The sequence below is a fragment of the Mesoplodon mirus genome, assembly GCF_964341445.2.
Source record: "Mesoplodon mirus genome assembly, chromosome: X".
Lineage (NCBI taxonomy): Eukaryota > Metazoa > Chordata > Mammalia > Artiodactyla > Ziphiidae > Mesoplodon > Mesoplodon mirus.
In genome coordinates, this window is record NC_138981.1 from 52,715,376 (window position 1) to 52,736,212 (window position 20,837).

Sequence of the window (20,837 nt, forward strand, 5' to 3'; positions counted from 1 at the left end):
CAATTGATAAACATTGTTTTCCATGAATATAAAATGCAAACAATACAAAAATAGATAATTGATTTTGATATATATATATTAAAAACAACTTGGATGCAACATACACATGGGTAAACTTGAAGTCTCCCTGCTAAACCCCCTAAGCCTCCCTCTAGCTATTGGGCCCGGGGGCCGAGGGCAGGTGGGGTGGTAGCACTGGCAAGGGTGGGAAAGCCACTGGCAGCAGGATGAGGGGAATGCACCTGGGTGTGGGAAGCTACTTCCCTCCTTGGTACAGTACTGAGGGAAAAAGACTGGTTTTGACCAAAGCCTTTGGCCCAGGAGGCTCATGGACTGGTGCCCAAGCTGAATCCAGATGAGTGGGGCAGGCCCTAACTGAGCCCCAAGGCAGGACATCCTTGAAGGCGTTAAAGCACTGAGAAACTGACAGCCCTGGGAGAGACCTTCTAGGTGGCCTTCTCTATCCAGTCACTGGTCCCCTGAAGACCAGTCTCATTTGAGAATTCTCAGGATCAGAGCTATCTGACACTACATAAGCCTGTTTACTGGGTAGCAAGATAAGAGCAGTCACATTCTCTCAAGTCATATCTTCCCTTGAAGTCATATCCAAAAGCATTATCTCATGACCTTGCAGTGCAGAAATGGTGTTCATTTGTGGACTTTCCATCTACACATTTAGTAGTCCGGGACATATTTGGTGTTAGCTAAGCAAACACTGGCATATGCTTGGGGAGAGGCCTGGAGCTTGGTTGGCTCTCCCAGTGTCACCCTGTTCTGTCATCATGAGTCCCCAGCCAGTCTTCCTTCCTCTTCTAGGCTGCAGCTGGGATTCAGCCATGAACTGCTTGGATCTAGAGTGAGACTCAAAGAAGCCTGCTTCTGCAGCCATGCACCCTGACTGCCTTACTTTTGCTGGTGAGGATCCTGTCTCTGGGCTGGCCGGGACAGTGAAAGGACTTGCAGGCAACAATGTTCAAACCATGAGCTGACTCAGTCCTTAAACTTACTGTGATATGCGACCTTCCAAAGCCCAGCAAAGTATGTCAGGGCTATGACTGCCCCCTGCAGAGGTGGCACCTCTTGCTGCCCTCTTGTTACAGAGGGCAGCTCTCAGCCCTTGGCCAAAGGCTGACAACCTACTTTTTCTCTTCTCAGATAGACTCAGCAGGCTCTGGAGGTTGGTGATGGCTCTACTACCTGCTGTGGCTGGCACAGTCCACATATAAACAGCAGCTTAGGCTGCCATGAAGGACAAGCAGACAGAAGAGGCAAGTGGTGGGTTTTCCCCTGTTGTAAAGGCATTTGGTGAGTGTTTCCCGCCTGCCAAATAGCCAGGCCAATTTCAGCCCCACCCTCCCAGGGCAGCTTTGGTGAGAGGCCAGAATTTGGGCACTTCTCTCCTGGAATGCTGTGCTAGGGGTGAGGAGGGCCTTCCTCACCCTCTTTGATTCTCCAGCTCCATGACTAATGCATTTCTTCACAATGCAGACAAAGTCAGCCTGGAGAGCTGGTCTGGGTCCCTTGAGTGTTGGTGTCAGTGCCATGCAAATTCATGTGGTGCTTCCCGGGGTACAGCTTCTACCATCCAGGTTTGCTCTTTGTGGTGAGGGGCACTGGGCCAACCCCACTCTGAGAAATGGTGACAAAGACCAGCACAGACACATCCCTTGTCCAGGTGGCAGTTTGCCCACAGTCATCTTGACTTGGGGGGCCAACAGCATCTGTTCCTAAGCTAAGTTGCCATATCTTGGGAATAGCAAGAGCCCTGTTTACCACTTCTCTTAACAGGCATGGAGATGGGTGGGGGGATAGGGACAGGGTCAGGGGAGCAAGGATCATAATTTGGGTCAACATATCCAGGTAAAAATGTTCCATATACCATTTCCAATAAAGAAATTTAAAAGGACCCCTCTCATGTTAGTGATTAATGAGGTAGAGCCTAGCAAGATTAGCCTGTTGCAATGTTTTCCTGACGGCAACTCTTCCTCACAAATATTTCCAAGCTAGTTTAACATGAAAACTGTGTGAATGCAGAAGGGAGGGTGCCATTCATTCCATAAAGGGCTGCAATTACCACACAAATCGGAGTCCTTCAGCTTGGCAGAGTGAGGGCAAGTCACAGTCTTTTCTCTCAAGAAGCATGGTCCTTTGATGATGCTAAGAACTTGGCTAATTGGAAAATGAAAGGTCTTTAGAGAGCCTGGAACAGCAGCCTAAATATCCTTGGTGTCCTGTCTCTTGGGAATGCTAGCATGGAGCCTCTTCACTGCATCCAGTGAAGGGGTGGGCAAGGCTTAAGGAAGCTTTTGTCTTTGGGAGGGAAGAAATTTTCCCAAAAGAAGCTGAGTTGCCTTGAGTTCCGCAATGTATGAAATCCTCTCTCCTGATGGCCGGACAAATGAACCTCCTTTTTCTATCTTCTTGCAACCTGCAAAAACCCCAGCCCCTACAGCCAAGCCTAATTTAGGCCACTTCTCTTCCTGTATATCAATTAAAAGAATGTGTTCCTTGTAATGAAATAAAAATTTCCTTTGTAGGAAAAAGGAACCAAAATTCAAAAGCATCTGCAATTCAGGCAGTCACAAGCTTGAAGAAACGAAAAAGGAAAAAATCCTATCATTCCAGAGCTCAAGACTTATGGCAGTGTCTACAATAGAATGCTATTTTGTCTTCTGTTTGCAACTAGATGAATTTGATCACTCCATTAAGGGAATTAACGTTTTTGTCTTCAACCCAAGCTGTAGCAGGCCAGGTTAAAAGGCCTTCATCTGGTTATGATGCCAAAGTCCACAGCAATAGGCAGTGAGACACATGCTACTTGATCCTCTCTGAGGACAGCTAGCTGGGGCTAATAGATTATATCATCTGATGTAATGGTGGCAGCTATGCCAAGACCAAAGGAAGTGGGGGTGGGGGGATCTGTACCGTAATTTCACATTGCTAACAGCAAACAAGCTCCCTGTCCCCAAGTGGGAGGCAGTGTAGATGCGGCTGCTCATCAGTGGTTCATCATTCACTGGGTGGAGAAGTGGCAGAGGGTGCTAAGGGTTCAGTCTGTGTCAAGGATGCATGCTATATATATATAATCACTACCTTGGCAACTGGAATAGGCACAAAATTACAGCATCCCAAACCCTGCATGGGTCACAAGAAAAAAACCCAAAAGAAAAAACTGGAGCACAGCAGCAGCAGCAGCAGCAGCAATCTCCCAGGGCAGATGTACTTGAGCTGAATGTGGCCACAGATGGCAGACAAGGGAAGTGGGGGAAAAAAAGGTGAAAACTCATAGGAGCTTTCCTTGGCCAAAAGGATTTTCAAGTTAAACAGCAACCCCCACCCCCCACCCCTCTGCCCAACCCTGATCCCCATTCACATGCTCAGGCCCCATGCCCCCCACTCCAGAATTGATGATGACTACTCAGCTAGGTTTCCATTCATGGCAGTGGAGGAGTAGCTGGTGGGGAGAGAGGCACCTTGCTCGGCCCTCTCCTTTGACAGGTCAAGGCTGGAAGCCCCATAGTGAATGGGCTGAGGCTCTGGGGGCTCAGGCCGGACCCTGGGCAGCTGAGGGATGCCATGGGTAATGCCTACAGGCTTGGCCTGGGGCAGAGGGCTGGGGCTGAAGCCTCCAGAAATGGAGGAGCAACTGAGTTCATCAACAGGCAGCAGCACATCTCGAGGCCTGGCCCTCGGACTCTGGGAGGCCTTTGGCTGGAGGTTATAACAAGGGCCCATGGGCAGGGGTAGGTGCGAAGGTCGAGCTAGCTGAGACTTGGATTCCCCAGGTGCCCTTGGCTCTGGCCCTGATACTGACAGCAACATGGACATGGCGACAGGAGATATGCAACAGACTGCCTGTCCATATAGAGACTGGCCGGAAGGCCCATCCAACTGGCTAGGACTTATTCCTGCAGGGCCTGGCCCCACTGCGAGAGGACAGGGAGCCCAGGCAGGCCAGTCGTAGGTCCCTGGCGGTTCAGTATAGAGGGACAGGGGACTGTCTCGGCCCCATTCTTCCTCCTCTTCTTCTTCATCTGAATCTTCTTGCTGAGCCTGAAGCTCACCAGACTCCATGTAGCCCTGGCCCAGGTGAGAATTGGAGAGCTCCAGCTCCAGGGTCTCAGCAGTGTCGAGGGAGCGGCTCCTCCTGTTGAGGGCCATGGCAGCAGGTGGAGGACGAGGGTGCATGCCAGGCAGTCCCAAGTATCGAGGGAGACTGCTCACACCCCAGGGTAGGCCTTGGTAGAATCGGCTGTGGTAGTTGTTGAAGGCGCGCTTCTGGTAGTAGCCCAGTTCAAAAGCTTCCAAGGAGGCTGCGAGGTCTTCATCATTGTGGAACTCAGGATTTTCTTCACACTTGCCTTCCCCATCCCGTTCCACATCAGCGATGTCAAAGGTCACCATGGGGGGCAGCTCAGGGAGGTTTTGAGTGAAGGATGAGTCAGAGTCAGAGCTGCAGGACATGCTGGAGAAGAGGTTCCCATTGCTGGTGAACTCCACAAGGGCCTGAGAGAAACTCACAGTGGCATTCCCTTCCTTCTCAACCTCCTCTTCCTCTGGCTCCTCAGGGGGTGAATAAGTAGGGTAAGCCCTCCTGGGAGATCCTCCAAAATTTGCTTCTTGCATGTCTGGCTCAAACATAGCATCACTCTGGAAGAGCTGCATCAGGCAGGTACTTTGATCTTTCTTGGAGCAGGTTCCCTCGAAACGCTTCTCCAAAGGACGGAAGTCCCTCCAGTCTGGCTCACTGCTTGCAGTGGCAGGGAAAGCTGAGGTGGTTCCTCTGTGGGAAGCCTGAGAGGCCCCTGACGCCCCTTCCACCAGGCCCATCACTGACGGCCCTAAAGGCCTCATCTGATACTCCATGATGGGCTTCTCCTGCCGGACTTGGACCTCTCGGACTTGAGCCTCTCGAGCACGGACCTCTCGGCCACAGGCCTCCCTGGCATAGGCCTCTCGAGCTCGGGCCTCTCTGACATAAGCTTCCCGGGTGTGGGCCTCTCGAGCATGGGCCTCCCTGGTGTGAGCTTCTTGGGTGTAGGCCTCCCTGGTGTGAGCCTCTCGGGCACATGCCTCGCGGGCCTCTCGCTGCTCCCGCCGAAGCTCCCAATACAGCAACTGTTTCTGGATGGTCACTAGCCGTTCTTCCTCTGTCTCCATTGCCCCAGGTGGCCGAGAGGAAGAAAAGGGCTCAAAGTTCAAGAAGGGGTCAAACATCTCAGAGCTGTGACCATGGAGGTCATAAAGGCAGTCATCCCCAGGTGGGGAGTTCTCAAGACTATCATCTGGCTCATAGAACTCATAGAGGGCATCACCACTATAGCTGTCTCGGGGCAAGCAATCCCTGCGGACAAGCCCCAGGGCCTCACCTGAATCGTCCTCAAGTCCAGGTGTGGTGGAGTCATAATAACCCTCATCACTATTGGGGGCAGACTCTTGCTGATCGCTCTGAGGAGTCAAAAGGTCCCCAGGGGCTAGGCCAGGATAAGACCTAACTGGGTCAAGGAGCATGTAACCGAGGTGGCCTGGGGATGTGGTGGGATGGTAGCCTGGATTTAGAATGGGCCTTGGGTACACCTGGGAACTTGCCCACAGATATTCTAAGTCATCGTCTTCTTCCTCCTTGACTTCCTCTTCTTCCTCCTCTAATTCCACCTCCTCTTCCTCTTCTTCCTCGTCATCATCATCCGGCAAGGCCATCTCCTCGCCCCCTCCTTGGTAGGTCACCAGGCAGGAACTTCGTTTGGTCCCATCTCGATTGGCCCTCTGGCCTCCAGAGGCCATGCTGTCTGTCATACTGTCCATGTCCTGTTCTGCTATTATGTCACCACAACCTGTCAGTGAGTCAAAACTTTTCAGGGATGTGACATCCCCAAAGAGGAGGCTCAGCTGGTCCCCCACAGGGCCATTGGGTGGATTTACCTCTCCTGCCACAACCTTCTCCCCTGTTTCTGGGCTATGGGGCCCCTCTGGGCCACTGGCTTCAGGGGCAGGTTTGGGCTGCAGGAGTGCTGAGGCACAGGCCTCCATGGTTTTTTCTGGATCTTTGCAGGCTGTCTGCTCAGTGGCTGCTGGAGAAGTCTCTGGTACTGAAGAAACTTTTGGCCCAGGGACATCTTGGGATTTTGCATTTTCCTTTCTTGGGGCTTGGAGGGTCTCAGTGCGGGATAGAAGGGCTGAGCTCACGTGCTCATGAGGCCTGCCTCTGGCCCCCTCAGGCTCCTTGGCTCTTGGATCACTTTGCTCAGCCCCAGAGACCTTGCTCTTCCGGTGACGGCGGATACTGCTGAAAAAACCTTTCAGGCCTTTTTTTGGCTTGGGCACAAAGGGAGCCTTCTCAGCCCTAGCTTTCTCTGTGGCTCCAGCCACAGACGTCTTGCATCTGGAGTCTGTCTCCAAAGATCCATGGACACTCTGAGAGCCGGGAAGTCGGCAGGATGACTCAGGCAAAGGTAAGGAGAGGCCATTTCCTTCACTGACAATGTCTTCAGGGCCATGGACTGCTTCAATCAGGCCATCGTGGGTCTTGCTCTTGCTAAGACCCTTCTTAGAGCTGCCTTTCCCAGAACCTTTGCTTCGTCCCCCTCCAAAGAAACTAGGCAGGGTACAGATGCTCTTCTTGCCACCAAAGAGTTTCATGGCAGTTTTCTTCAGCCTACCTGGGCCAGATGAGGGTTGCTCTGATGCTGGCCCTTCTGCCATCTCAGCTGCCTTGTTCTTGGCTCCTTTCTCGGCCCATTGGTCCTGGGTATCCACAGAGACTGCTGTTCCCTTGGCCTGAGCAGCTTCGTCCTTTTGGGACTCCATGTTGTTGGGGACAACTCAGGTATGTTCAGCTGAAAAATGCAGCCTTCTGGCTTCTGGGCACTGTTATAACATCATCAGTCAGGAAGCATCACAGTTGGGGCTGAAGATGAGAGAAACAAAGACAGAGAGACAGTACTGGTGAGCAAGCAACCAGGCTGGGTTTGTTTTCACAGGTGTCTGTGGTTTCAGGCTTGAGTGGAACCAGAAAGTAAGAGAAAATGTAGGGAAAACCTTAATGCACTCCATATGCTTGACTTGCTGGGCCAGCCTCCTCTGGGCCCCAAGGCAGCAAAACCCTACACCGAGCAACAGGCAGCTATCACCCCTACCCCACTTGCTGGGTCCACTCACTTCAGGTCACCTTAAACTCAGGGGAGCACTGGGCAGGGGGAACTGCAGATATGAAAAAGGCCCACGGTGCTATTTGTCATGAGAGGGATTATCAAAGGGGGTGGAGTAGAGAGGCAGGAAAGGCAGAAGGGAAGTCAATTCTTATGACACAGAATTTTTGAAAAGCATCTGGCAAAATAGCCCACTAAGTATTCACTGAGTTCTGCAACATCCAGGCCTCAATTTCACATTAGCCAGGGCTCTCACTGACATTTTGCCTTGAGCTGGGTAGAAAAGTAGACCTGAAGTTTCACCTTCTTCCCCAGGCTCCCTAAATTGCCTGTAGGACCATGCTCATACCTTCAAAAGCTCAGAGTAGAAGCCTTGCAGACCCACATTCCAGAGCTGCAATCCAGGAGCAGCTAAGATGGCATGGTAGCCCTGGGGCAAGGCACTCTCCGGGATTCAGTATCCTCTGTCCAAGACACCTAGAAATACCTCCCTGTCATAGTGGTTATGTGAGGGGTAGGTCTAGGTCAGACTCTCTAGTGACTGTCCTGCTGGGAACAGATTTTAATGTGGCCCTCAGCAACTGAAACCTCCAAGTTCCACTTTAGAACCAGGAGGCAGACTATTTCTTCTTTGCTCCTTTCGTTACTTTGGCCCCCATCTAGCTCCCTATCTAGAAAAGGAACTCCTTGAAGGCACAACTCCACATGATTCATGTCCCTGGTCTGGGAGTTAGGCTCTCAACAGCTATTTAAATAAATAAACCTGGTGCAACAGGGAACTCTACTCAGTGCTCTGTGGTGATCTAAATGGGAAGGAAATCCAAAAAAGAGGGGATGTATGTATACGTATAGCTGATTCACTTTGCTATACAACAGAAAATAACAAAACATTAGTTTCTATATGCTAACATATAGTAAAGCAACTATACTCCAATAATTTTTTTTTAAATAAATAAATAAATAAACAAACCTGGCGCAAGACACACCCTTCTGGTCTAAGCTCCCAATCCTCTAAATATCCAAATGTCACAGAGATGGAATAAAAAGAAGAGCTAGCCAGCACCTACCCCAACATATCCCCCTCCCCAACCCCACTGTCTGATGTATTCATTCCAGTGACTACAACTGATTGACAGCTGTATCAGCGACCAGCCTGCTAAAACCCAATGACCCTTCCCTGGAAAGTCCCTCACCACTGTCCCCTCTCTGTAGGGTAGCCACCAGCAGATAAGGAGCTTGGGTAGGGAAGGGAGGCAGAACAGCTGCTGGGAGCCAGAGAGAGAGAGAAGGAGAGGCAAGCAACACTGTTGTCCTAAGAGCAGCTAGCCAGCACATCAGCCCTGTGATTGGTTGCCACTGTAATAACACTCACACATTCACCTGCAGTGAAACTAAGGATCAGCATTGGAGGTGGAGAGAGCCTGGCAGCTACACTCTGGCCTCTGACTTCTGACCTCATTAGAGGAACCTTGCTGGAGTCCCTGATCTTGTCTAGCAAATATTAACTTTGTGCCTTGTGCCCTGTTTGGCCTGACACTTGAATCATCAACTTGATCCAGGCTTCCATCAGGGGCTCTGCAGAACTGAATATTAAACTAGGAGCAAGGTAATGGCTGGTTATCCAGAAAATAAGAGAAAAAAAACCCTCATCTGATCCCTTCTCTGCAGAGATCTGTATTGCCATTTGCTCACGTTAGGTTTTTGTTTTTTTGATTCTGTGTGACATACTTTAACATGGCATTGTTCCAGCTCACCCCTGTAAATGATAGGCCCACAATAGACAGTGCTACCCCTCAAATACACAATCATACACACATACACTCAGAGTTCTCTGCACCAGGGTCTCATGGGAATAAGGGCCCTATCATCTATCTGAATCGCTCATTTTCCAGAGCACAGATGTTTTAACCTCAGCCCTGAAATTACTGACAGTGTTGTCATTATGGTGCTGGGCATTGAGGAGATGGGGTGGCAATAAATGGAGTTATTTGTGAAATTCTACTCCCCTCTGTGGAATTCATGAAATGAACCTCTCCAGAACATTTGGTTAAATGATAGTTATTAAGCTCAGTGCTGCCAGAAGGGGAAACCCCAGTCCTTGCTTTTGGGGATCCCCTAGGCTAACAGGTAGAAAAACCTATATATAATAGTCTGAAGGCACAATATGATGCAGGCCTTAGAGAAGAGTCCCCATTATTGCTTAAGCAGAGTGTTGAAGTGTCATTCTTCAGACCCTGTGATCATATCCCAGGATAAACTTGAAAGGCAGAAAGATAGCTCCTGGGCTCAGAAAAGCTGCCTTGATAAGGAGGCATTCAATTTGGGCCTTGTTAGACAGGAGTGAGTAAAAACAGCAATTATTTAGGGGAAAGGATGGGCAAGACTAGTCATCAAGGAAGACCAAGGGCTAAGTGAAAAACCTTATGGGCTTACCCATCCTTGGGAATCAAAGGCTTAATTGTCCTACTGGTTTTGGAGCTGGAATTCCTGTGAACAGAAGAATTAGGCAGACTGAATCTCAAAGAGGGCTGCTTTCCAGAACCTTGATGGTTTGGCTTGAGGGTAGTCCCTTTGGGCTTTCTCTTGCCCTTGCTTCTGTGCTCTGTTAGAGTAGAGGCCAGCCCACTGCTCTCTACATTGTCCCCTTCCCTGTCACAGGGATCTGCAGTATGTTGTGGAAGGAATCATGGGTCACAGGGCTGTGTTGCATACCATGCCAAGGGACCCTGAACAGGCCAAGGCACCCCTCTGAGCCTTGGGTGCTTGTGAAATGGAGATCAAAATAGCTCCTCTATCTACCCCCTCTATCTCCCCAGTCCACTGCAGTAATGTGAGGTTAGATGGGATAATGGACACCAAAAGCACTTTGTAAACTGTAAAGTGCAAAACAAATGAGAAAGGTTGGCATTACCATTATTTCAGGTCAGATCCCAGTTTCTTAGGAAGTAGTAGACCATGGGTAAAAGGCCACTCATTTGAGAAAGCCATTCACTACAGGAAGTCCAAGGGACTAGCTGCCTTGGCTCATGCTGAGGAAGAGCCAGGTGTGAGGGGATTTTAAAGACATGTTCCTGGATTTATACAAAGTCCTCTGTGTATGTGGTGGGAGTGGGTGAACTAGGCAAGGTTGTGGCCCTGGGAATGAAATTCTCTTCCCCCAGCTTCAGGCTTTCCTCCTAACTAGGCCCAGGGTTATCTTTGCTGGCAAGGACCAGCCTTGAAACTATGCTGTCTCCTACCTCCCTGCCTTGTCCCTCCCAGAGCCATGTACCCCACTCATAGTGTCTCTTCCCTGCATCCCCCTTCAAGACAGTAGGACAGGAGGTGGCAGGAATCACCCATAGCTAGTAGCCCCCTAGCCCGGCCCCACCTAGCCACTTCTGGCCCAGGCCCCTTCTCCATACACCTTACTACCTCACCAGGTCCCAGTGCTGTCCTTCCCCAGTGGGCTATGCTGCCTTTATTCGGGACCACAGAGTACACTGGTCAGGAGAGTGAGGTGGGGCTGAAGGCAAAGGAGACAGCAAAGGGACAGATTCTTCAGCTTCCCCAGGCTGAGGCTAGCTCCCTTCATGGTTCCTGCCAAGAAAGTGGTCCTGCTAAATGCAGAGCCCCTCCACCCTTAGGTTTCTCAGCCTGTATGGCTGTGTAAGTTTCCGGTGGACTGGTGGGTGAGGGAACCCTGTAAGGCTACTCTGTGGTCCATGGCAGGGGCCACTTGCTACAGCTGTTGCTAGCATGGCCAGAATTGAGCTGTGGGCATCCCTGCTCCCGAGGCCAGCCTCAGGCCATTCTCGGACCAGTGAAAGGCTAGGTCAGAGCTAGGGCAGAGCTTCTTCCTTCTCCCCTCCTCTCAAAATACAGGCAGGAGACAAGTCACAAACCTGCCCCAGGAATCCTTCTCGATAAGGAGGAAACAGCTCCACCAAGTCTTAAACGTTCTGCTCCCAGCCCTGTTTCCTGGGGCCAGCTCAGCCAACTTAGAGAAGGCTGAGTTCAGGGAAGAAGTGTGTGGATTTATGCAGTAGCTGCAGAGGCATGGCCTCAACCAGTCATAGTTTCCCAGACCTCCTCCAAGAAGTTTTCCTGGGAGCAAGCCCACTCTGGGCCCATCCTGCCCTCATGTATGTGGAGGAGGGTGGTCTAAGGAAGGAGTAGTAAGGACAGGAAGCCCAGTCCCCCACTCCCTGAGAGTCAGCCAGTTCTGCACTGTAACCAGCTCTGCCTACCTGGGGGAAATCCAGCAAGTTCTTTCAGTTTCCCCAACTGGAAAATGATGCTATTAAGAGTGCCTACCTCTTAAAGCTATTTTATGGAACAAAACCGATGTATATAAAGTATCAAATAAAATGCATTATATAACAGAGGCTCAAAAACATGGCGACTAGTTTTATATGTATTTTATTCAAACTATAGTTGGACAGTCTCTAGCAGCAAAACTACCTCAGTCAGGGTTGACTAAAGTGCTCCCCAGTGCTCTAAGGGTATGTCACCAAACCTCCTTGGGCCTCAGTTTACCCAAATGGTAAATGAGGGTGACTGTGCAGTTATCTCACAGGAGGCTTCAGTTGTTCTTTTAGCCAACCTTTGACATTCAGGAACTCAAAATGTTGCCTCAAATCAGCTACTGGCTAACAGCTCTGGATTATCTGGGAATTTCAAGTAGCCAGGTTCTCTAGCCCAAGCCAGAAAGGTCAACGATTCAAATTCAGCTAAAGTACCAGCATAAAAGGAAATGCAAATCAACGGATGTCCTTTATCCACTCATGGTACTCACCAGTTTACAAAGTGTTCCCCACTTCCTCACTCCCCATTTCTCCTTCCCAGCCATCCATTAATCAGGCCTGGTAGGGGATGGTAACTCCTTGTCACAGAAAAGGAAACTGCCTAGGCTTGGGAAAAGACTTGCCTAAGGTCACACAGTGGGATGATGACAGAGCCACACCAGTTTCCAGGCCTCTTTGAGTCCCAATTCTATGCCATTCTGCTGCACCATTCTGGCCCATAATCAAAGGAAGAAGACTGAGAGTAAGGACTTTGCAGGTTCTCCTCACACCTGCAAGAGCCATCATCTCCCCCTCCCATCACACTCCTGTCCCAACCCAGCTGAGCCTTCTCTGAAGCATTTCCAGTCCTCACTGGCTGCCACTATTTTGGCCCCACCTAGCACATTCCAGCAAGCCTGCTGACTTCAGAATCCAAGAGCTGCCATCCCAGCCTGTGGCTGTTCTCCTCATCAGCAACCCCACCATCACTACTCCCAAACCGTGGAATATGTTCCTCTAGACTCTTCTTTTCCTTGGGAGATAAGTTTGAGGGGCCAAAAAAAAAAAAGGTCCAAACAGAAACCTGCCAGTGGGGACAAAGATAAAGGTAAAGACAAAACGGGGACAAAGAATTTGAGCTATTATTTAAGGAAAATGATCTATGAGATTTGGAATTCGAATCAACCATGTCTAAAACCCACAGCCAAAGTCTACTCTCAAAACCATTTTTTTCAGGACCTGAAGGAAGGGCTGTCTAGCTTGGTATTCTTTGGTGGAGCTGTAAAGGCTGCTGGCAGAGCCCCACCCAAGCTACCCCTGAAACCACTCCTCCCCTAATTTGCAGGCTTCCTGAGGAGCACCTCTTCTCAAGGGGGCATCCCACCAACTCTAGATGCAGCACAGACCCCAAACTGGGCCCTCTAGCCCCTGCTCCTATTCCCCCACCACTAGTCCATCAAATGAATGAACGTACTCAGCCTTGGGCAATTCATTCTGGCAGGGCTCAGTCTGTCTTTTCCTTTCTCTCAATGCACCCTCCTTCATCTTATACAGTAGTCACCATATCTAGCACAGAGCAGGAGCTCAAACAACGTTGGTTCAACTGAATTCTAATTTAGCTGGAGTTTGTCAGCCCAGAACTAAAACGCCAGCTTCATCCCTTTCAGGCTGTGGGATATGAGAAAGTGGCCTAACCTTTTTGAAACTCAAATGCCTTATCTATACGATAAAGAAAATGCTACCTACCATCTAGAATCGCAGTAAGGATTAGAGATGATAAATGTAAAAGACAGATTATTTACTAGGTACCAAGCAGATGTTCAATCACGTGCCCTTGCAGCTACCTTCTCCACTCCAGCTCGTCAGATTCCCCCCCACCCCTCCCGGTCCTATGAGGATGATAAAAGTGTCTTAGCAGAGTTCCCTCTGGTTCCTGCCTGCCATGACACTGAAATCCCACCCCGTGCCTCCCCACTTCCATCTCATCCATCCTGCACACCCTTGCCAGGTTCATTTTCTTACAATCCTGATTTCAGCACATCACTCCTCTACTTAGCAAATCTTCCGCATTGCCTACAGGATCAAGGCCAAATCCCTTTGCCTGACTTTCAAGACTTGCTCTCTGCATGCCCTTTGCAGGTTTCCTAGGCTCACTTCTCTGCCCCTTAGCTTCAGCCTCAAATATACAGGGGCTTCTCCAGTCTGGGAGGTGTGGTCACCCAGACTCTGCCTCTCCCTAGAAACAGGCCTTCCTGGGGAATCTTCTGGATGCTCCGTCTTTCTCCTCAGGCTGCGGAGGCTGCCTGGAACAGTGGGGGCTCTGGGAGGGGACTCTCAGGCTCCCAACCCCCTTAAAGAGGAATGTATCCAAGGAAGGTGTCATGCCTGCATCATAAGGCTTCCACTATGTCGGTACTAACCCAGCAAGGGTGAGATCAAAGACAGGCACTACCTCCTTCCATCCCTGTTCAGATGAAGAACAAGAGAGGAGCTAACCCCAGGGAAACAGATGTGACAAGGCAGCCGAGGAAAGCCTGCAGAGGAGCAGCTGGGTGGAGTGAACAGTGGAGACTCCTGACTTTCCTATGTATCCACTCCTCTGTATGCACCATACCCTATGTGAGAGACCAGGTAAGGAAACTGAGGTTTGGGGGTGGGGGGGAATCAGGATCAGTGTGCTTAGAGAAAGAAGCCTAGAATTGGGGGCCAGGAGCTTTGTGCTCTCAGGTAACCTTGGGCAAATAAATCCCTTCCCTGTTCTGGGCCTCTGTTTTCCCATGTAGAAATGGGAGATTGGACCGGGGATCTGCTTCCCCCAGGATGCATGAGAAGCTGGGGAAAGGGCGGTCCTGTGCCCAGTTTTCTAGTGGCTGCTGAGTCAGGAGGCATGTTGAGGGAATGGGATGTTGGGGATCCTAGGCTTCACTGGGAGGCCTGGATGCCTAGCTGGTTGGGTCCACTGCAGAACAGAGGTGTCCTGTGGCCCAGCCTCACTCCTCATGCCTCTCACTTCTACCCCCTGCAAGCCCACCCAGCATTTTACTCTTTCTGAATGCACAAGGCCTGGCCTATGAATATTTCATACATATACAGACAGGAGGGGGACCACAACTGTCTGGGTCTAGCCCTCTCTCTCCGGAAAGAGCTGCAGCCCCCAGAAGAGAGGGCTGAGGAGTACTGACTAGAGAAGAGGGGTTAGTATCTGCTTCGAAACCCAGCAGGGGGAAAAAAAAACCTGTAGGAGATGAAAGCAATGAACGCTCTGCAGCAAGAAATGTAGATCAAAGGGTCGCAAAGCTCCCCCACCCCCACCCCCTGCAGCACCACTATGGCTGCCTCTGACTCCACCAAGCTCCCTCGGGCCATTTCCTCCATTGTTCATATTATCCCCTAATCCCAAAAGGGGAGGTGCAGGGGAGCAATGCACCCTCACTCGGCTGGCACCCGCACCTCTGCAGTGGTGCTGGTTTCCCTGCCTGCCTTGCTAGCGATATACTTAGGCATGCACAGGTTTGAAAAATAAGACCAAGGAGAGGTGAAAAGACTCTGTGATTATTTAATTCAGAGAATAGAAGTTGGAGGTGGAAGAGATGGTTTAATGCCCATGAAATCTCCAATGAATTGTTAAGCAGAAGAGCAATGGTGGCCAGCTGCTCTCAACCCCACCCCCCAACACACACACACACACACACACATGCGTGCGCACGCACACACACACACACGCAGTTGGTTTAAGCATAGCATGAGAGGCTCAGGTTAGATCTGAGAAAGAACTTCCTGGCAATGAGATGGGTAACCCAGGAATGAATGACACAGGAAGGCTATGAAATGCCTCCTCTGAGGGCTTTACTTTTTTTTTTTTTTTTTTTTGCGGTACGCAGGCCTCTCACTATTGCGGCCTCTCCCGTTGCGGAGCACAGGCTCCGGACGCGCAGGCTCAGCGGCCACGGCTCACGGGCCCAGCCACTCCGCGGCATGTGGGATCTTCCCAGACCGGGGCACGAACCCGTGTCCCCTGCATCGGCAGGCAGACTCTCAACCACTGCGCCACCAGGGAAGCCCCTGAGGGCTTTACTTTTATCACCTAGTCTATCTGCCTGGTCAGGATTTGAGGCAGGGGCACTGATGAAATAACACTGGGCATGCCCTCTTGTAGCCCATCTGTAAATGAGGGGGCTGGAAGCCCTTCTCCCTCTTTGATTCTACAAGCAAGCCAGACTTGTTGCTATTTCTCTCATTCCCTTTGTCCCCTGGTTCAGAGATTGTAAATGTAACAGTTCTTGAGGAATTTTTAACACCTCCACTATACTAGGAGAGAATCACTGGACTGCCAACTTCTTTCAATTACCTCCCTTCCTGAAACTTTCAGCCCCTGACAGGCTGTAGACCAAGACGAAAACACAAGAGACATGCCAGGGGAGGAGTTCCTAGCAAGCTAACTTAGTATCCCTTCACTCTTGATGAATGGGTGAGGTAAGATGAGGGGTTAGTTAATGCAATTTGTGCTGATTTGTGTTGAATGGAGGCTGCTGGAGACAGTGGGATACAGTGGAGTCACTGCACAGGAGGCAGCGGCCTCTCCCTAAATGCTGTGTGACGTTAAGCAAGTCCCTGTTGCTTTCCAATGCCTCAGGATTCCCATCTGTAAACATAGGTGTCCAAACTGGTGTTCCGTGAAGGCCTGTCCAGCTGGGAGAAAAAGGATCAGCAGAGGCCTGAGGGCCGCTTAGCCTCCACCACGTTGGTATGTAGGCTCCAGGCTCCCTCCTTTCCCCCAACCCCCTGCAAGGCCAAAGAGAGGCTGACAAGATACAGTTTCCCTCTAGAGATAGCCTGCCCCCCAGTTCTTTCAGATCCAAAGGTGGCCTCTTACCTGCCCAATTTATGGTGCTCTTCCTATCCCTTTCTAAGACCCCATTCTAAAACCCTTTCTAAAATCCCATTTTATTGTGTCATGTTTGCACACAAAAAATATCAAAACCTCCCAATTCCCCATTCTTTGATGGCCCCTTCCTCCATTCCCCCAAGATCAGATCCTCATTCCACAACCTGGCATTTGGGAACCCCACCACCACTGGACCCCAACCTCCTTTCTACCTTACAGTATCAACCAGAAAAGACTGGCACTGCACTCAGCCTGCTTGCAAGCCACCCGCTCCTACTCCTAATTTTGCTTATACCACTATCCTTTGCCTAACCAAACCCCTCTAATTTCTGGAGGCTTCCCAGGACAATTCCCCTGTATATACAGATCTCTCGTCTCTCTCCATGGTAGTGTGCCTCTAGACTCATGAATCAGCAACCAAAGGTAGTGTAGTCTGGGGACTGGGCAGTCCAGGTCCTGAGCTTATTGAAGGGAGACATCATGATTTATTTACTTTTAATTTTAGATGTAACCCACCCCCCTTCTCAATTTTCATTAAGTATACTCAATAAATAGCTAAGCCTTCAGTATCATTTTTCTAATCATTTTCATATGAACCAGGACAAGTGCCAGTGGAGAGGTTAAGGTCTTCTCCAAAGCTTTACAGACGGCAAGTCCTTCCGGAGCATTCATTAACTGCTATGCATTGCTAGGCTTTGAGGGGATTGTGGCTGAGATCCAGGTTTTCTTTACCCCCCTGAGAGGTTCCGAAAGAACCCAAACATCCATGATATCAAGGAGACAAAGTAGAGGCAGGGAAACTCAATTATAATTTGTCTCCTATTATAATTTAAGCCCCAAAATGCCCAAGGGATGCAGGCAGCCTGGAGGAGTTCTGAGTTCTGAGAAAGAAGAGGTCATCATGGACTGCAAGAGACGGTCAGGAAAGGCACTGAGAAGATAGGCCCAGAGCTGAGAGGGAAGAGAATTTGGACAGTGCAGGGTGAGTGGGTTTGGGTGTGGGGAGGGAGTTATATAGGGCAGATATGTTAGGTGGCTGTTGGTCTGAGGCAGTGCAGAGGACATGTCTAGCTCTGGGCCGGGGATGCCCAGCTGCAAGTAGGGGGACTGTATTGGTGCTTGGTCAAAGTGAGAGGAGGTGACTGTAGTGTAGTATCTGCAGTCCTGGCTAGTGTCACAAAGGTCCCCAGCTAGCCTTCCCTTAAGTGAGGGATTTATTGGGTCTCACTGTCTCCTCTCAAAGGTGCCTAGGCTTTGCCTGGGCCCTGCAGCCCACAGAGTTCTCCACCCTCAGAGGTGGGTCAAATGTCCAAGAAGAGCCTTTCAAGCCCCTACGTAGCTCCCTCCCTCTTGTTCCTCAGAAAGGCCTGGAGTCTATTGCCAGAGGCACACAGCGGTGGATGGGGCCGAATGAGCAGAGCTGCACTCGGGGAGGGGGCTCTGCTGGAATCCCCAAGGGGTGGGGTGCAGAGTCCAACAGCGCAGCACCCTCCACCCAGCCCAGATGAATGCAGCAGGCTGGCAAAGCTGCAGAGGGAGATATTAGTGTGTGAGGGGCAAAGGCTCACCTTGACCCCGCGGCCCGTGCCAAGACAAGTCTGGCCAAACCGAGGCTGGCTCTGCGGAGCCAGTCCAGCTGCCGCCTGGGCTGTGGTGCGCCTGGAGCGCACAACCCCTCATCACCGGAAAGCCTAGGCAAAGTCCAGAGGTCACCAGTGTCAAAGGTGTCTGCAGCAGACAATGACAGCGGCCTGGCAGCCTGGGTATTTTAAGTAACTGCGAAGTTGGAGGGTTTGGCTGCCTCTCTAGCTCTCTCACACACACCCAAACGGTTCGTCCCCTACTACAATAATTGCTCCCTCAGCCTCTGGCACAGAACACCCTCCCCCCCCACATACACACACACCCCACCATGCTTATCGCTATTTTTAAACCATTGGCTGGAGAGGAAAACGCGGCCAGTGCCCTCCAAGGGGAGAGGAGGCGAGGCGGGGGGTGGGGGTAGGTGGGGGACACAAAGCGGCCTTGCAGCTCTGACCCAAGGACTAGCTTGAGCTGCTGCCCCAACGCAAGGTACGGCGAGAGCCGGGTTGCCAGCCCGCCTGTCCGCGGATGGGGGGGGGGGCGCCAGATGCGCCCGGAGGCCCAGGAGCAGGGGGCGCGGCTGTTGGGGCCTCAAGGCCGAGGTTCCAAAGGGAAGTGAGCAGACCACAGGCCCAACTGAGCTCCCCCAGGGAGGAGGCAGACAATGTAGATACCCCAATCCACGCCAAAGTAAGTACCCGTCGGGCCCAGCCTAGCGCGCTGGCTTCGTCCCTAGAGGACAGGGAGAGGCAGGAGATGCGCAGGGGAGGGGAGGGGCGGGGCGGCAGACGAGCCGCTGGGGTGAGCAATACCCGCGTAACACAGCTGTTCCAGCTAATGTGCTACAACAAAGCTGTAAAGATCCTGGCCTACAAATGCACCGCTGGGAGTGCTGGTTGGCTGCTCCCCTCCCGAGACCGCAGGGCAGCACGTGCGGGCCCCATCCCCGCCTCCCCCGAGAGCCCCAAGGCATGGCCCAGGATAGCCCGCCGGCCTGCCCACCTCTTTTCCGCCTCTAGCCGCGGTCGCTCGCGCCCAGGGGACACTGCTCTGGCCCTCACCGGACAGTCCTCAAAGCGGGTTCCAAAGGGGAGCGCAGAGCGGTCCGGATGCCGACCGGCCCAGCCCTTAGAGCTCCTCTCCAGGCGGCCAGAGCGGAGCACGCGAGACTGCATCGGACGGCGGGCAGGCGGAGGCTCCTGGCCGCGCGTAATGCTTACCCGGCCCGGTCCGGTTTCCAGCCCGCTTATTGTCTTTTGCGCCTCCCTGGCCGGGGCTGGAACCTTGGCTGCCACGGCTGAGAGCGTCGCCACTGCCGCCCCTACCGCCGCCGTGGCTCCAGTCACCTCCTGCACCGGCTCCCCTACCCCAAGCTCTGGGCAGCTCCCCCATACCCTTCCCCCCGGACTCCACAGCCACAGGGTGGGGCATCGGCGCCCTGATTGGCAGGCTTATGGCCCAATCGCCACGGTGAGAAGGCGTTTCCCGACTCGCCCACTGTTTTCCTTGGTGCGTTTCTCTTTAAATGCAAATAAGCGCGGGCGTGGTGTTGGCAGGGGACGTAGAGGCTGCAGAACCCCTCGCTGGGACTCCCCACTTCCCCCGCCCCCCACGCCGGGCTGGTCGCTGCTTGGCGACACCGCAAGCTCGAGGGGCCGGTCCCGCCCGGATGGGGCTCGCTGGAGCCTTGGAGCTCGGTTTCGATTTTGCATGCGTTCCCATTTCCGTGGCCGCGGTGCAATCGCGCTGCGGCGTCCTGGCCGCCACCCGGCAGTTTATTCCAGAGCGAGAGGCAGGCGGGGAGAGGCGGGGGCGGAGAGGTTGGGGACTACAAAGCCCCTTGGCAACTTGCCGGGTCCATCCTTAGGCATAGAAACAGGGCCCCGGGGCACGCGCCCCTGGGCCGCGCCGAGGGACTCACCTGCCAGGAAAGCGAATTGCAGCACCCGCGTCCCAGCTTCCTCCGCCTCTTCGGCACGCTGGAGCCTTAAGAGACCATAGAGTCCAGCTTCCACCAGTTACTGAAGGGCCTGCTGCTGCCCAGAGAAGAGAAAGTGCTTCCACAAGGTCACCTACCCTGCCAGCGACTGGGGCAGATTTGGAGTTCAGAACTCAGGCTCTCAGTCCAGGGCTGCTTTCACTTTTCTCTGTAAAGACCTGTTTTCGTGATTGACCCTCACCCAAATTTCCCAACTTTTACGGAACTTGAGGGGATCCCCAAAGTCTCTAGTGGACTCCTCAACCTTTTAATGGTGAACTAGGCTCTGTGCAGTTTCCTGTCCCTGAAAAATATGGATATTTAGAGAAAAATCTTGTCTGGGCCCAGACTGGAGGTCAAAGTTGAAGGTGGAGTGAGGAGGCCTGTACTAGCCTTGCCGCTGATGTGTCTGAGATGTGGCAGGGGGCCAGCCTGAACTTCGGTGGTCTCTAACTAGCCTGAGGGCATTAAGTGGCATTGGTGGCTGCCAGGGCCAGGTGAGCAGAGGAAACAAAGAATCCAGTTCTACCACTAGCTCAAGAATATCCAGAACGCCCAGCCCTAAAACTCTGTGAAAGTCTAAAAAGCAGGGGGGGTGGGGGTGGAGGTGGTAAAGTTGAGGAGAGGGGAGGGGTTAGAGAACAATGCCTGCCATTTTTGCACTGCAGGAGGAGTGTTCTCTGCTGCTGTACTGGGTCCTGTTTGCCTTGAAAAGATCCAGCTGCTAAACTAGTAAGAGGAGGACTGCTGCTCCTGCATGTGTGGGGCACAGGAAGTGACATGGCTGCTAGAGCTGGGATCTGGCTCCAACTCTGCCTCAGAGTTGCTGTATGACCTTGGCCAGTCCGTTTTCTTCTCCGGGCCAGTCCATTACCCCATCTCCACAAGGAGGGAGTAAGATTGTTCGAGCGCATTGATGTCTTCCAACTCTGACAGTTCAACTCAATTCTTTTTATAATATTACGTGACTTTCCATG

General features: G+C 51.9%; 1 protein-coding gene across 4 annotated transcripts; it reads right to left on the minus strand.

Annotated features, from left to right (window-relative positions):
- Positions 1-3,411: 3,411 nt before the first annotated feature.
- On the minus strand, positions 3,412-19,287 carry AMER1 (APC membrane recruitment protein 1). Of its 4 annotated transcripts, none has more exons than XM_082609945.1 (2): positions 19,103-19,287; positions 3,412-6,907 (listed from the first exon to the last, which is right to left on the minus strand). In XM_082609945.1, exon 2 carries the CDS (start codon positions 6,805-6,807, stop codon positions 3,415-3,417), a length of 3,393 nt encoding a protein of 1,130 aa, XP_082466071.1. In that variant the 5' UTR covers positions 6,808-6,907; positions 19,103-19,287; the 3' UTR covers positions 3,412-3,414. The 4 variants fall into 4 exon arrangements, with proteins under 4 accessions (XP_082466071.1, XP_082466069.1, XP_082466068.1 ...); XM_082609943.1 differs by having other exon boundaries at positions 18,944-19,287; XM_082609942.1 differs by having other exon boundaries at positions 18,885-19,287.
- Between the last annotated feature and the right edge of the window lie 1,550 nt (positions 19,288-20,837).

Coding starts and splice junctions, on each gene's coding strand:
- AMER1 (XM_082609945.1), bottom strand. CDS start 6,807: ATGGAGTCCCAAAAGGACGAAGCTGCTCAGGCCAAGGGAACAGCAGTC.